The following is a 16,792-nucleotide window of genomic DNA, read 5'->3' as shown; positions in this document are numbered from 1 at the left end:
ATGGGGTTGTTAACCAATGTCATAAAACAATATGTGTACTGACTGTTTAATGAGAAACTATTTGTTCTATAAACCTTCATCTAAAGTACAGTAAAAAAAATTTTAAAAAATGATAACTCAATTACATACATTTTATTTTGCATTTTTACAAGTATGGGTGTATACCAATGTTATTTTAGAAGTGCATTCAATTACAGATGTCATCCACGGAGAACAAAGAAGCACATGACTCTTAGTGAAATGGCAGTTTACCTGGTAGAGCATACTTTATGTCTCTCATTAACAAAGTCTCAAAAGACAATCAAATTTATTTGTTGAAAACTAGTGTTTGGAGCCCATGTACTGTGTGTTTTTTTTGAAAGGCATTCTATTTCTTTTTTTTAATTGTGCTTTAGGTGAAAGTTTACAGCTCAGGTTAATTTCTTATACAAAAATTTGTGCACATATTTTTTTGTGATCCTACTTGCAATCCCTGTAATGTGATAGCACCCTCCCCCTTTCCACCCCGGGTTCCCGTGTCCATTCAGCCAGCTGCTATCCCTTTCTGCCTTCTCATCCTGCCTCTGGACAGGAGCTGCCCATTTAGTCTCATGATCTACTTGATCTAAGAAGCACACTCTTCACGAGTATTTTATGTTTTATAGTCCAGTCTAATCTTTACAGAGAGTCTGGGGGCCATGTATTCTGGGGTTCCTCTAGTCTCAGTCAGACCATTAAGTCTGGTCTTTTTACATAAATTTGAGTTCTGCACCTCAGTTTTCTCCTGCTCCATCAGGGACTCTCTGTTGTGTTCCCTGTCAGGGCAGTCATTGGCGGTAGCTGGGCACCATCTAGTTCTTCTGGTCTAAGGCTGATAGAGTCTCTGGTTTATGTGGCCCTTTTGTCTCTTGGGCTAATATTTTCCTTGTGTCTTAGGTGTTCTTCATTCTCCTTTGTTCCAGGTGGGTTGGGACCAACTGATGCATCTTAGATGGCTGCTCGCAAGCTTTTAGACCTTAGATGCCCCTCACCAAAGTGGGATGCAGAATATTTTCTTAATAAACTTTGTTATACCAATTGATCTAGATGTCCCCCAAAACCATGGCCCCCATCTGTTTCTTTTTAACACCTTTTATCCATCAAAGGATGTATGATTTTTACTCTAATTCAAATCCATCAAATAGATACCTCCCGCCAAAGAATTATAATAGTAAGTAGCAGTAGTAGTAGTAGTAACCATTGCTCGTACTTATTTTTCTCCTGGAATTGAAGGAGCTGGAGCATGATGCAAGATCAGGAAGCAGACAGTGAGCGTGAGGACATTTTCTGTGAGTGCAGGGAGCTGGCACAGAAGTTCACATCAACACCTATTCTCTGAAAGGCCTTGGGGGAATGAGCTTGGGTTCAGTTCCAGCAGAGAGACTCCGGAAGAGTGTGGAGCTAATTTCTTTTGGGCCTGGATGAGGAGATGTCTGCAAAAAAAGTAGAACAAGCCAGAGATCCTGTGATTTTAGGAATGATCTGTCTGATAATATTAAAATGAATTGAGGACACATTTTTCTTCCCAGGTCACCTGTTTCTTTCCTGATGACACTTGAATCCCACCTCGTTTAGATTAATCTTAGAGACCATCTCAAGTGGTCCCCTAGTGCTGGATCAATAGGAGGAGGTGTCTTCAGAAACCTTCAAAAAATAAAAACAAAAACCAAACCTGTTGCTGTGGGTGGATTCCAACTCATAGCGACCTTTTAGGACAGAGTGGAACTGCCCCATAGGGTTTCCAAGGAGCTGCTGGCGGATTTGAGCTGCCAACCTTTTGGTTAGCAGCTGAACACTTAATCATTGCACCACTAGAATCCTCAGGCATCAGATTTTTCCCAACTCTTGTGAGGGACAGATACATGCAACACGTAGCCAATCAATAGTGACTGATGATGAGAAAGAGGAAGTTTTTTCTTATGGCAGGGAATTGAGGTCAGCAGAGAAGACTGTTCTGCTTTTCATTGCCTTCATTAACTTTCTATATGAGTTTCTGCAGGTTTTTTCCCCTTGAATCTGCCTTTGTATGTAGGTAGAAGACTGTTCAAAACTGACTTCTTATATCCTTATGAGTATTAATGAGAGAACACATGCAATACATTTAAAGCTTTTAGTAGAATTTTTATAGAATTTTACAGAATAATTTTCAGTTCAAAAAGAACCTATGATTTTAGTCCCTACGGGGGAGAAAAAGAAAAAGCATATATGACCTTTGTAATTTAAAATTAATAAATTTTTTTTTTAAGATCAAAATTTCATTTTTCTGATTTTCTGTATTTACTGATTCAGTTTTCTCTAGGGGAATGAAATTAGTAGAAGATTATATTTCAGAACAGAAAGAAAAAAGTTTGCCAGCTGCTAAGGGATATATTTCTGGCATATTCAAAGATGTATCATTACTTCTGTTCTTAAAACTTAAGGGGTAATTTAGTGAGTTAAGGAAAAGTACTTTCCTGAGAGTTATGTGGAGTAAATTCCATCTTATAATAATTGACTGCTTTCTGTGGACAGCTGAAGACTTTCTGAATCCTGATGCTGTTCTCCAGGATGTTATTTATCCCTCCAAAAGTCTGGTAAGGAGGCCTCTGTATTTCCATTCAAGTTGCTGATAAGTTTACTGATGAGGACGGGGCCTAGGAAAGAATACCATGTTAAGCTATTAATTCAGTACAATAAATATTTATTGAATGCACTGGCATGTAGTCCATTTATTAATGAACAGTGATGATTAATCTTTAATCTTTAGATTAGAGCTTGGCTGCTAATCAAAAAGTTGTCAGTTCGAATCTACCAGCCACTCCTTGTAAACCCTATGGGGCTGTTCTCTGTCCTATAGGGTCACTATGAGTTGGAATGGAATCAACAGCAACAGGTTTGATTTTTGGTTTAATGATTAATCTTAATGTGGTTCCGAGTTTACACCCTAAAGAATAATTGGCCAGAAAGCTGGTGTTTGCCCTTTTGTTCTTTTTAGCTCTAGATAAATCCAGGAAGAACCAGGCAATTGAGGTAAAAATTCTGCAGTAATAACCTAGCATTAAAACCAAAACCAAACCCACTGCTATCATGTTGATTCTGACGTGTAGTGACCCTATAGGACAGAGTAGAACTGCCCTGTAGTGTTTCCAAGGAGCGGCTGGTGGGTTCAAACCACCGACCTTTTGGTTAGCAGCGAAGCGCTTTAACCACTGTGCCACCAAGGCTCCTAAATAGCATTAGAGGCCATTATTAGTGGTTGTGACTTTGGGATCAGACAGAGGTGATCATTCTGGCCCTAGCTTTTATGGCTGTTTGACCTTGAATAAGTTTTTTAACCTTTCTAAACTTCAGATTCCTTATCCGTAATGGATTGAGAATATTAACTCTCTCATACAGTCATGAGAATGAAATTAAACTGTGTGTAACAGCATTGAGCACAAAATTTGGCACATATGGGAAACATTCAATAAAAGTTTAACTGTTGCTGCTTGCTATCAGCTTTATATTCTCTAGAACTGTCTAGCTTGAGTTAATTTGCTATATGGTTTGTTTTCTGACTGATTTGCATCTGGTTCAGGGTAGATGTACTTTTCATGAACAGTTGAACGTTTGGTTGGTGGCGCAGTGGTTAAGAGTTTGGCTGCTAACCAAAAGTTTGGCAGTTCCAATCCACCAGCCGCTCCTTGGAAACCCTGTGGGGCAGTTCTACTCTGTCCTATAGGGTTGCTATGAGTTGGAATCAACTTGACACAGTAATGGGTAGCGGTGGTCGTCAAGGCCGGTGTAATTTTCATGAACACTTGAATTCACTGGAATCTCAGGTGGTAGAATTTTCTATTCCACAGAGCACCAGACTATAGGATGTACTTTAGACACATTTAATCTCTACAACAGCCATTTGACAGATAAGAAAACTGAAGCTGACAGAAATTGAACAACTTGGCCAAGGCTTCATATCTTGTAGGTGCAGAAATCTGGATTCAAATCAGGCTTGTCCTGCTTTAAAAGTGCTGCTCTGCCTTAGTAACATGGGTTGTAAGTGCTATTCAGGGAGAGCACAGAGCAGAGTGAAAACAGAGTTTCTCAAGGGTGTAGAGTTTATAAGGTCTCAGTTTTGAAGGAATTTTTAAAATTAATTTTTTTATTTAAAAATTAATTAAAAATATCAGTTAACCTGTAGAACTTGACTCTTTTTTGTAATAGTGGTTTTCAGTGGATGCAGTAAACCCCTGATCTCGGGAGGGTCATTTTGGTTGGCACAGTTATGTTGAAGCCCTGGTGGCACAGTGGTTAAGAGCACAGCTGCTAACCAAAAGGTTGGCAGTTCAAATCCACCAGTTGCTCCTGGGAAACTCTATGGGGCATTTCTCCTCTGTCCTATAGGGTCGCTAGGAGTTGGGATTGACTCGATAACAATGGGTTTTGGTTTACTGGCATTTAGTTGTGGGAAGCAGAGGTGCCAAATGTGCTGCACAGAGCAGGAGAGTCCTAGACAATGAAGAATTATCCCTTATCTCTCAGTTGGTTTCATATCTTCTGTGGGAACTGCATGAATATTTACTGGGACACTCTAAAGAAAAGGTTAGTTCCAACTTAACCTTGTACAGAAACATCTGTTATTATTTATACCACTAGTTTTTATTCTAGTGTTCCACGTTCTACCTCCCACTAACCCTCCCCCCCACCTCCGCCTCTGTTCTTTCACTTTCCTGTAGTGAAATGGTTTCTGATCTTATTTCTCCTATGTCTAAACTTGTCCTATATAAGTAGGCGCAAAAACCAAAAAAACCAACCCTATTGCTGTGGAGTCGACATAGTGATCCTGTAGGACAAAGTAGAACTGCCCCATAGGGTTTCAAAGGAGCATCTGGTAGATTCGAACTGCTGACCTTTTGGTTAGCAGCCTGAGCTCTTAGCCACGTCACTACCAGGACTCCAAGCAGGTGCAGGCATCTAGGTATTTCATAATGCCATCTAATGAACTCAGGCCTGAGGACTTACATATTGAAATAAACTAAAACCAAACCTGTTGCTGTCAAGTCAGTACTGACTCATGGCGACCCCAGGTGTGAAGGAATAGAATTACACTGTATAGGGTTTTCAAGGCTGTGACCTTTTGAAAGCAGATCACCAGACCTTTCTTTCAAGGCACCTATGGGTGGATTTGAACAGCCAACCTTTCAGTTAGTAGTCAAGTGATTAACCATTTGTGCCACCCAGGGACTCGTACATATTGAAATACCTGGTATAAATTCTCTTTGGGCAGTATGTTGCTTTCTAAAGATTATGTATGGAAGAAAATTATATTACCTATGAATTTCATTTCAATATAAAAAGCATATTATAAAATATTTACATATTTATGTAAATAAAGGTTGCTGGGTTTGATATAGTGGAAAACTGCTGGTCTACAGCAATCCAGATGCCCCGCAATGAGCGAGACAGTCCTAGACAATGAAAAATTGTCCCTTATCTCTCAGGAATTTTCATATCTTCTGTAGGAACTACATGAATATTTACTGGCACAGTCTAAAGAAAAGAAGAAGGTTAGTTCCCATTTACCATTACAGAAACACTTGTTATTATTTATAGTACTAGTTTTTATTCTAGTGTTCCATGCTCTACCTCCCACTAATCCTGCCCTCTCACCCCCAGTTCTTTTACTTTCTTGTGCTCAGCTTGTGCTTTAACACTGGAGATCAGGAAGCCACCTTCTCTATCTGGAGGCAGCTCTTTGCATCTGTCTGTAAGATAAATGCAAAAAAAAACAAAACAAAACTCGTTGCCATGGAGTTGATTCTGACTCACTGGCGTCTCTGTAAGATAGCACTCCCTTACATTCAGCTTCTTTCTGTCCCTATCTGTTGTCTGATCTTAGGTAGACCCCTTGTAGGTTTTAAATGTACCCCTTTAAAGAAAAAAAAAACCCATTGCCGTCGAGCCAATTCCAACTCATAGCGACCCTATAGGACAGAGTAGTACTGCCCCATAGGGTTTCCAAGGGGCAGCCGCTGGTGGTTTCAAACTGCCGACCTCTTGGTTAGCAGCCAAATGCTTAACCACTGAGCCACGAGGGCCCCATAAATATACCCCTTAGAAAGCTTAAATCCTCTACCAGATAAAGATCCTTCAGATATTAGAAAATAGCTATCATTTCATTCCAAGCCTTCTCTCCAGACTAAACTTGACCAGCTCCTTTGACAAATATTCTTAAAATATAGTTTTATGTCACTTAGCCTTCCTGGTTGTTCCAATTTCCCTATATTTCTTCTATAGTGTAAGGCCCAGAGCTGATATATTCAAGTTCTTAAAGAGGGTGAAACAGACCACCGTAATATTTCTATTCTGGGTTGATTGTATTAGTGTTTTTTTCTTTTTTGGGGGTGGGGGGTAGGGATGGTTGAGCATTAGAATCACATCACTGGACATACGGCTTTTACTGTCATTTAAATCTGCAAATCATATTCATTTATGCTGTCACTAAGCCGTACCTCTCCCATTCCTTAGCACCTCATCCAGGTGGAGAACCTGAGAGTCACATGGATTAAATTCTCTCTTATAATAATTGACTGCTTCCTACAGACTGCTGAAGACTTTATGAATCCTGATGCTGTTATCCAGGATGCTATTTATCATCCCCCCCCCCCCCAAATTCTGATAAAGATGTCACTGTATTTTCATTCAAGTCAGTGATATGTTTACTGGTGAGGACTAGGTCTAAGAATACCATGTTAAGCTATTAATATCCTCCCTCTAGGGTTGATGTCAGTCAGCACATACTCTTTTGGCACAGTGGTTCAATGATTTCCTGTATCATAAAAACATCCACGCACATCCAGCCTACTTTTCTCCATTTTATTCATAAGCAGATAAAGAGAGCCTTATCAAATGCTTTTTAAGTGCAGATACACTGTGTTTACTTCATTTTCCTGATCCACTAGAATAGTAGCCATGTCAAAAAGGGAAATTGGGTCAGTGTAATTTGATTAAATAGGGCATTGGTGGTTCAGTTGTAGAATTCTTGCCTTCCGTGCAGGAAACCTGGCTTTGATTCCTGGCCAGTGCACCTCAGGTATAGCCACCATCTGTCAGTAGACGCTTGTGTGTGGCTGTGATACTAAACAGGTTTCAGCAGAGCTGCCAGACTAAGACAGACTAGGAAGAAAGGCCTGAGGATCTACCTTCAAAAATCAGCCAGTCTAAAAGCCTATGGATCACAATGATCCAATCCGATCCACTGATCAGGATGGCTCAGGATCAGGCAGCATTTTGTTCTGGTGTGCATGTGGTCTCTGTGAGTCGGGGGCCGACTCCATGGCAACCAACAACAACAACAACAACAACAATTTGATTAAGCCACCATTCATTGAACTTCCTCCCCCACCAAAAACCCCGCAGTCTAGCCATACTTGACTGCTCGTAATTCCATGATCACTCTCATTTCCGCATGACAGCTTGCACATCCTCATTCTGCCTGATGAGCCAAACCTCTTCTACACTAGTTATCCGGAAAATCCTGCTCCTCCTCCAAAGCCCAGCTCTGACATCACCTGTGAAGTTTTCCTGACACTCCTTTCCTTCCTAGCAGAGTTAGTTGCTTCCCTGTCTATGCTCTGCAGTTCTTTGTGCCCACCAATATCAGAACACTAGCAACGTCTCATTTTACCAACTAATGGGTTTCAGTTGCGTGTTCTACCTGAGCTTCCTGGCAGGTGAGTGCTGTCTTCATCTTTGTATCTCCAGCAAGGTACTTGGTCCATGATAGATACTCCAAAAAGAGGTTAACTCTTTTGTTGTTCTTGTTCTGTTGAATGGTTTGTTCTCTGTGAGCATTCTGAATCTCAGTGTCCGCTGCTTCCTCTTCTAGGTCCTTGCCAACCTGTCTTTAATTATCATTTCCGGAGTTGTGCCTGGGATCTATGTGATGTTCTCCAGTGTGTAGTTTTACACAATCCCCTTTCTTTCTTTTTTAAAATTAAAATGTATTTCCCTGTTTTCTGGCTTCTGGCACTTCCCAAATCTTCAACAATTTCGGACCCTGCCGATGATCTTTGGGAAATCTCATTTGTATGTTCTCTTTTTAGAGAGAACTTACAAAATGATCCATCTAGCCCAGAGATGAGTCCTCATTTAGAATATCTAGGAGCCGTGGAGGTGCAGTGGTTAAAGCGCTCAGCTGCTAACCTAAAGGTCGGCGGTTCTAACCCACCAGCTGCTCTGTGGGCGAAAGATGTGGCAGTCTGCTTCCGTAAAGATTTATAGCCTTGGAAACCCTATGGGGCAGTTCTACTCTATCATACTCACTGTGAGTCAGAATCAACTTGACAGCAGTGGATTTGGTTTTGGTTTGGGTAGGAGCTCTAATGTAATCTCTTCACTCATCTTAGGTAAGAGAGCACTGAAACCCATATTTGTTTAATTCTTTGCAGGTCAAATTTCAGTTCCATAGGCCGAGTATAGGAGTCCCTGGGTGGCACAAATGGTTAAACACTCAACTACTAGCCGAAAGGTTGGTGGTTCAAACCCTCCCAGCGTTGCCTCAGAGGACAGGCCTGGTGATCTGCTTCCAAAGGCTGTGGCCTTGAAAACCCTATGGAGCAGTTCTGTTCTGTACACGTGGGGTCACCATGGGTTGCAATCAACTTGACAGCAACTAACAAGAACAACAGCAACTAACAACAGCAGGCAGAAAACATGGAATAAGAATTGAAGAGTTCTCCATTCATTTTGCCATCCATTAAGTCCATCCCGTTTTCCTAAGTAGCAGACCTCTGGATCCTCCTTGATCAATTCCTTGATTCAGACATAACTTTTTTGCTCTTTGTTGCTATTAAATTTTATTTATTTATTTATATTTGTACATGTTTTTGTGACACATATTTGTTTATTTGAGGGGTTTGTCTCCTGGATGCTCCCCTTAGATGCTTGTGGCACACTTTGGTATCTCTTTCTGTATCCTTCTTTGCAGGTTTTTTGCTAAAGAGGGTATTCAAATTTCTGACCTTGGTTAACACTGAAATTTGAATATCCTTCCTCTATTTAGATGACTGCTTGGACTTGAGAGAGACTAAATGTCTGTTATATTTCAGTATAAGTATTTTCTAGGAGAAAATATCCACATAGAAGGATACATTTTAGTCTGTTCTTTAAGAAGCCAAACTCAGTGCAAGCAAGCCTCAAAGTGAGATTCTAGCATTATTTTATTTGTATATTAGGGAACATGTTGTTGGAAAAATAGTTGACGGACATCATGGGTACACTGGTGTTTTTCTAGTCCTGGCTGATTATACCTGAATGTACAAGAAACTGTAGTGTGTTAGGTGTGAATTCAGAAAACCACTCTGTGTGTGTAGGTGAGTCCACACTAGTTTGATATACCTGAAGAGTCTCTGCTAGTTCTGTTTTTAAATTCGGAGTGGTGCCTTGGTCTCAAGCAGGGATAGCTTGCTGGTAATACAGAAAATACTTTGTCTTCAACACAGCTCTTATGAGCTGTGCATGTGCCATTTTTATTTCAATAATGAAATAAATTTAGGTTTAAGTTGGCTATCCTGATTTAGAATTGCAAGAAGAAATATTTAGATAGAAGATTCATCTTGTACTCCCTCATAATTTTTTTTTTTATTAGTCTGTCATATATTGTAAATGCAGGATGTTCTTGTAATTCAGTGTTTGGATGAATCTAAAGTTTATTGATGTGAAGAAAAGTCAACATTAAATGAAAGAGGAGCTTTTAAGAAGCCCGTTATAACCACTTGTAATGGAAAGTGTAGTTCCTATTAGAGATTGATTTAGGGAGCTCTGGTTCTTTCTCTGAAGTATGAAGGTTGCTGTGTGGTGCTCTGTGTGACTCATTTTATAGCATCTTCTGCTGATCTCCTTCTGGTTAATCTGTTGGTGTATCTAGACCTGGAAGGACTGCATCTATCTTGTTTAAGGAATATAAAAATTCCCAGAAACTTAAAAGAAGCCAGAAATTAGCATATTTTATGGTAATAGAATTTATCTAATAGAATATATGAGAAAAAAAAAAAAAAGTAAGCCATGCCAGTTCTGAACAGACACAGCAGGCACACACAGATGTCAGTTCTTGGATCATTTAATCTTTTCTCATGTGTTTATTTTTGTCAGTATTTTTCCATTGGAATCAAATATTAGTTTCTGGCTCAGCTTGCAATATACAAATTTTACAATTAGATTGTTATGACTTCATTTTTATTCATGAGGGAAAATCTAATAAACAGAATCATCACGTATTTGTGGCATACAGGAGAAGAACTTTAAAATAAACCACCTGGCCCAGGGCAGTGGCGGAGAGCTTGGGATTCTAATCCCTTCTGGAATCTGAGGAAGGTTGCCTTGAGTCTTTACCCCTGCTCCCAGGTTGTTCTTAATTTGAGAGGAATCCTTGGATTTATGCCAGTCTGCCTTATAATTGACTTTATCCCCAATTTACTTCATTGCTTAGCTTTTATGTGGATTTTCTGCCTATTTCTGTGCTAGGTATTTGGAGACATATAAGGAGAATGTGATGAATAGTGGGTTTTGACTTCAAGGAACTTTGTTTGGTGCCCGAGGAGGCTAAGTAAAGTGGCATTGTCACACAGTGTATGATGAAGTGCCTCACAGTAAGTGATAGGTGATGTGTAAAATAATCTTAGGAGAACAGACAAGGGCCCACATGTGGTCAGGGAAGGCTTTAAGACTGGGCGTTGAAGCTTTAGAAACAGAGCCTAGAGCTAGATCTGGTCAGAAAGAGGAAAATGACAAGCTAACCTTAAGCTTGAGGAAAGAATAATGATAAAGGTCCAGAGTTCAGGAGGAGCCCCATTGTGGGTTCAGGCTACAGTGTGAAACTGAGCTTAAGAGAGTTGGATACTCAGCCGTCATCTTTTTTTCTCCCCCTCTTTATTTCACCTCCAAAATACTCTAACTCATTGTAACATGGCTTCCTCTCCCTCTACTTCACTTACGGTTTTCTTGGAGGTCATCAATGACAACCCTCCCACAGTGGTCAACTATATTTGTCTTAACTTGCGGAATTCATCCTAGGCATTGAACACTGTTGACCGGAGACTACTTTTTCGACCTCATTTCCAAATGCTTTCTATTTCCAAAGGTTATTGAAAAGCGTTGGCGTATATGCAAAACTGGACTTAAATTCCTATTCCACCACACCTGGTGCTGTAAGCGCGTTTATTCATGCATCCATCCAACTAACGTTTGGGAAACTCATTGCAGTTGAGTCGATTCTGACTCATAGTGACCCTGTAGGGAGTATCTCTTATATACTAGGAGCCCCAGTGGCACAGTGGTTAAGAGCAATGGCTGCTAATTAAAAAGTCGGTGGTATGAATCCACCAGCTGCTCCTTGGAAATCTATGGGGCAGTTCTATTCCGTCCTGTAGGGTCGCTATGAGTTGGAGTTGACTCAGTGGCAGTGGGTTTGGTCTTTTTTTGGGGGGTTTGAGCCTCAGTTTAATGGAAATAAGAATACCTAACTCATAATGTGGTTGTAAGAATTAAAACAGATGACACATGGGATATATGTTGAAATAAATGACATAGTGGGCAGCCATAAAGGTTAGTTCCGTTTCCCTACCTGATATCCACTCATCCTCCTTGCTGTACCCTGAATGTGTCTGCCCTTTTCACTTCTACATCTTTGCTTAGGTATTCCTTCTCTAGTTAATGTCCTCACTCTCCTCTTTACCTACCGAAATCCTACCTGCCTTGAAAAGTTTACATTATCACCTCAATCAGAATTGAATTTGGAATCTTTTAGATTCTTAGTATTATTCATTGGATATGTGTCATGGATTGAATTGTGTCCCCTAAAATTATCTGTCAACTTGGCTAGGTCATGATTCTCCCAGTATTGTATGATTGTCTATCATTTTATCATCTGATGTGATTTCCCTATGTGTTGTAAATTGTATCACTATGATGTAATAAGATGGGTTAGTGGCAGTTACACTGATGAGATCTACAAGATTAGATAGTGTCTTAAGGCAGTCTCTTTTGAGATATAAAAGAGAGATGAACAGAGAGACACGGGGACCTCATACCACCAAGAAAGAAACAGCGGGAGCAGAGCACGTCCTTTGGACCCGAGGTTCCTGTGCAGAGAAGCTCCTAGTCCTGGGGAAGACTGATGACGACGAGGACCTTGTTCCAGAGCTGACAGGGAGAGAAAGCCTTCCCCTGGAACTGACGCCCTGAATTTGGACTTCTAGCTTACTAGACTGTGAGAAAATAAATTTCTCTTTGTTAAAGCCATCCACTTGTGTTGTTTCTGCTAGAGCAGCACTAGATGACTAAGACAGATGACTTCAAGTTACTACCCTACATTTTAGCTCTTTGCACACATCTTATTTTCCCTGACTAGATAGTAAACTCCTTGAGGGGTAAACAATTTCTTTTATAAAGATCGGCACAAAGCTAGTTCCTGTGAGGCGAGGTTAAAGATGTCCCAAATGTCCAGCTTTTCCAAGCTGCTGTACCACTCCATCATCTCTAACATCAACTACTCCCTCTCTCTTCAGCACTGTCCCTCCCGTCTTTGGGTTCCCTAATTTGCTGCAACGTCTCACAGAACTCCTGAACTGAACCATGTAAAGGAAATGGCTCATGCAGTTGAGGCTGGCAAGTCCCAAATTCATGGGTCAGGTGTAGGGTTCTCCTTGGCCCTCAGTCTCTGCCCAAAGGCGTTCAGCTTTCTCACTGCTTGGGCTGGGAAGCCCACTCTCTCATCTCCTGTGGGTCTCTCCTGCTGGTCTCTTCTGTTGGTCTCTCCTCTGGTCTCTCCTTCCTTGGTGGTGGTGGACTCTTCTCTTTCCCTTCTCTGGGGTGGCTCATTTCAAGGCCAGTAGGATGGCAAAACTGACCAGTCCCCTTAGGAGACCACATTTACCCTGTTGTATGTCATACAGTCCCGCCTAATCACCTGGGTAGGAGTTATAAGACCATAGCTAGAAAAGCCACACAAAAAGCAATCCATTACACTGCAAGGGATGAGCCCATGTCAGGGATGGGGAAGTAAATCAGTAAGAGTTGAGACTGTATCCCCCATTGTTTCCATACAGGGCCTTTTGCATAGTTGTCACTCTTCCAGGGTGATCTCATCATTGTTCATTTTTTCTTTCTTTTTTTTTTTCCTTAACCACAACCATATGCTGAATTTATTTCTAAATCTTTTTCTCAAGCCCTCACTGCTTGCCTGTTCTTTTCACGTTTGTAATCAAATGTCTGGTGAATGTCTCCAGCTGACTATTCCACAGGCACCTCGAAGGCAACATATCCAAAACTGATCTCTCATCTCCTTCTGCTCACCTCACCCCATCCTCTTCCACACGCAGTCTGCCCTCTTCATGTATACTGTATCCTATTTGTGGTAGCAAAATCTACCCAGTCCCTGAAGCAGAAACTTGTAGGGCATTCTTCATTCCTTCCTTTCTCGTATTGACTACATTTGATGAGTTTCCAAATCTTGACTCTCTTCTCTCTTAAATATTTCTTGAATTCATCCGTGCTCTTTCTAGCTCAACTATTGCTGCCTAAGATTGGACCCTTTCCTCTCAACTAATTTTAACCTAAAATCTTTCTAATGAGTCTACCACATCCTATCTTAATCCTCTCAAATCCATTCTCCACAGTCCAAGTATGACACACTCCATTATGTAAAACCCATTGGTGGCTTCTTTTCATGTACATCAGAGATGGGAAAATAAGTTTTATCTCGTGAACCAGCTGTCATCAATTTGGTCATGGCTGCTGCTAGTGCCGCCTTTGGGTTCAGAATGATCACTTAGTGATGTCTCACATAGGTGAAGTGAAGGAGCGGGCAGCACATAATGCATAGATAACATCCTGGAATAAAGTTCAAGCTGCTTAGCATACACATCTTCAAGGTCTTCCTTAGCGTGTAAGGTCTTCCATGATCCTGATCCTGCCCAAATCTTCATCCTCAGCTCCCACAGTTGCCGCATTTCACACTTTATCCTGGAGCATCAGGAAAATATTTTGTCTTTTTGCTTTTGTTCATCTGGGCCTGTTCCCCTTTCCCCTTTACCTGGGAAGCTCATACTCAGCCTTCGGACCTGTGGGGAGTACATAGGGTGGGCTCTTCATGAGGCTAACTGCTCTTCCTATAGGTCAAGTGGCTCCTTGTGCCTCCTCCATAGCTGTACATGTCCCGTAGTCTTGAAATCCTAAATTTTTCTCTAACAGTAAAATCCAGTAGGTTAGAAATTATGTCTCATTTATCTCATTTATCAGAATGAAACACTGCCCAGTCCTGTGCCATCCTCACAGTTATTGCTGTGTTTGAGCCCCTTGTTGCAGCCACTGTGTCAATCCATCTCATTGAGGGTCTTCCTCTTTTTCTCTGACCTTCCACTTTACCAGACTTGATGTTCTTCAGGGACTGGTCTCTCTCAATAAAATGTCCTAAGTTAGTGAGACGAAGTCTCGCCATCCTTGCATCTAAGGAGAATTCTGGCTGTATTTCTTCCAAGACAGATTTGTTCTTCTTCTGTTAGTCCGTGGTATATTCAATATTCTTCGCCAACACCATAATTCAAATGCGTTAATTCTTCAGTCTTCCTTATTTATTGTCTAACTTTCACATGCATATGAAACACTTGAAAATATCATGGTTTGGGTCAGGTGTACTTTAGTCCTCAAAGTGACATCTTTTAAAAGTGATCACACTTTTATGTAATATATATTATTGAACTGAGTTATTAATTGAAATGAATTAATGATTTTGATTGAATATATTTTTCTTTAGTCATTAGGGTAACAGGATAGATTTTAGGAAGTGTTACTATTCTGCAGAAAATTTAGATTGTTGAATCAGTAAGTAGACATTGAAAACTTTTGAGCAGGAGAATGACATGACAAAAGTGGTATTTGAGGAAGATGATTTGGTGACAGCCTTTTATTCTAGGTTTAAATAGTTCCTGGGAGACATAACTGAGGGTCACAGATGTGGGGAGAGGGAGAGACAAGCATATAAAGCCTCCTGTGCTTTCATTTCCACATTTGCTCAAGTGAGATGTACTAGCTGGCATGTTTCCGAAAATAAAATAGAATGCTGGTGTTATTTTTATTTTCAAAGAAAGAACATTCTTGTAAACCACTGCATGGACCATATTCTTATAATTATATGCGAAACATATTCGTTATTAACTACTTGAAAAGAATGATTATAAGTTCAAAATTTTTTAACTAATTAGCATCTGAAAATCTAGCCTAAAATCTTCCAAAGTTAGTGAAGGTTTTCATTTTGGCACATTTTGAAATAATTGTTAATTGTGAGAAGAATACTTCAGTGTCTTTTTCTATCAGCCCTTTACTTTATAGTTTAACACTGGCATTTTAATTATAGTTTTTTTCTTGGGCATTTGTACTTTGTATATGACTCATGTGACAGGGATTCCTGGTTAAAGTTTATCTTCCATTTGTTGTGGGCCATGTAGTTCCACTCTGGTTTATTCTTCATATTGGCCATTATAAATGTCTCCATTTACGGTCCTTTTGTTTTTTATTATAGGGTTATGACGCTTTGATTTAAAAGGACTTTTCCAAATACTTACTTTGCACTTTTGATTGTGTATTATGGATACCAAGGAAGAGAAGAAGGAACGGAAACAAAGTTATTTTGCTCGGTAAGCATTCACTTTGCAAAATTATATCAGTGCTTTAAGAAAAATGTTTGAAAGGACTTTGTTCTCAAGTATTACTTGGCATTTTACGTTTTGTGAGTGTTCATATACTGAGCAGGTAACCAGTAGGACTTAAATATCTCTTATTTCGGTCTTTTTCTTATTTATATTAGAGGAATAACAATTGGTTCTTCTGTTTCTATCTTTTGACAGTTTTCTCAGACCGGTGCTGCTCAGAGAATCTAGCTGTCATTATACACTGAACTGTATAATGAATCCCAGCTTTAGTAACATAGATTGAATTTTAAATCCTAAGTGCTTATCTCCTACTGCTCTGTAGCTTAACTGGTTGAGCTGCAACTAAAAATCTATGACATTATCTAAAGCTTATCACCTGTGGGGAGCCTATTACTAAAAACTATTTTTGTAGGTAGATAGATGAAATTCTGTTATGGGAAACCTTGTATTTATTAAGGCTTGAATTCTTCCAACATATATACATTTGATGGTATCTGAATAGAAGTAATCTAGCATGTAATTGTTTACTATTTACAGCCACTCACTAATCAGAATAAAATGAATGATATGCTGAAGATTTGTAAATCGTTTGGATAGCCCAGAATCTTTTCAAACTCAGAGTGAGAACATAGGCTGGAAAATGATCATTACGATCTCTTAAATTGAAATGCTTAAGAACTGAATTCAGCCTCACCCCCCCACCAAACCCCACTCTATGCTCCTTAAAGATATATTTCCTTTTTTCCAAATGTAAGCCTTGGAGTCTAAGATCAAATTTTTTCTTTTTTTTTCCCAGTTAACTTTTTTTTTCCATTTTTTTAAATGAAGTTTACATTTCAAGTTAGTCTCCCATACAGAATTTTATTTTTTTTTACGTACATCGTTATGAGACCCCAACCGCTCACCCCATTCTGCAACAGCACGCTCCTCTCCACCGCCCCTGATTCCCCATGAACATTCAACCAGCTCCTAACCCTCTCTGCCTTCCCATCTCACCTCTGGACAGAAGCTGCCCCTTTGGTCTCTTGTATCTACTTGTCTAAGAGGCACATTCTTCACAAGTATCACTTTATGTCCCACAGTCCAGTCCAATCCCTGTCTGAAGAGTT

At 40.0% G+C, this 16,792-nt stretch overlaps 1 protein-coding gene across 13 annotated transcripts in view; it reads left to right on the top strand.

Moving 5' to 3' along the window:
- Positions 1 to 16,792, top strand: part of NCOA7 (nuclear receptor coactivator 7) — a 203,078-nt gene that overhangs the window by 19,834 nt on the left and 166,452 nt on the right. For 6 of the 13 annotated variants that reach the window (XM_023737166.1, XM_023737163.1, XM_023737164.1 and 3 more), the window contains one exon: positions 15,554 to 15,668. The exons of 1 other annotated variant lie outside the window; for it this stretch is intronic. In XM_023737166.1, coding sequence (XP_023592934.1) covers positions 15,619 to 15,668 — 50 coding nt within the window. In that variant the 5' untranslated portion in view covers positions 15,554 to 15,618. Of the gene's footprint in view, positions 1 to 1,032; positions 2,592 to 3,660; positions 4,579 to 5,274; positions 5,544 to 7,367; positions 7,710 to 15,553; positions 15,669 to 16,792 lie in introns of those variants that run through there. 6 more of the 13 variants (XM_023737156.1, XM_023737157.1, XM_023737158.1 and 3 more) reach the window with 6 other exon arrangements.

Source organism: Trichechus manatus, unplaced genomic scaffold, assembly GCF_000243295.1.
Source record: "Trichechus manatus latirostris isolate Lorelei unplaced genomic scaffold, TriManLat1.0 scaffold00098, whole genome shotgun sequence".
NCBI classification, from domain to species: Eukaryota; Metazoa; Chordata; class Mammalia; order Sirenia; family Trichechidae; genus Trichechus; species Trichechus manatus.
The sequence above is the reverse complement of the archived record's forward strand: the minus strand, read 5'-3'. Positions and strand labels throughout refer to the sequence as shown.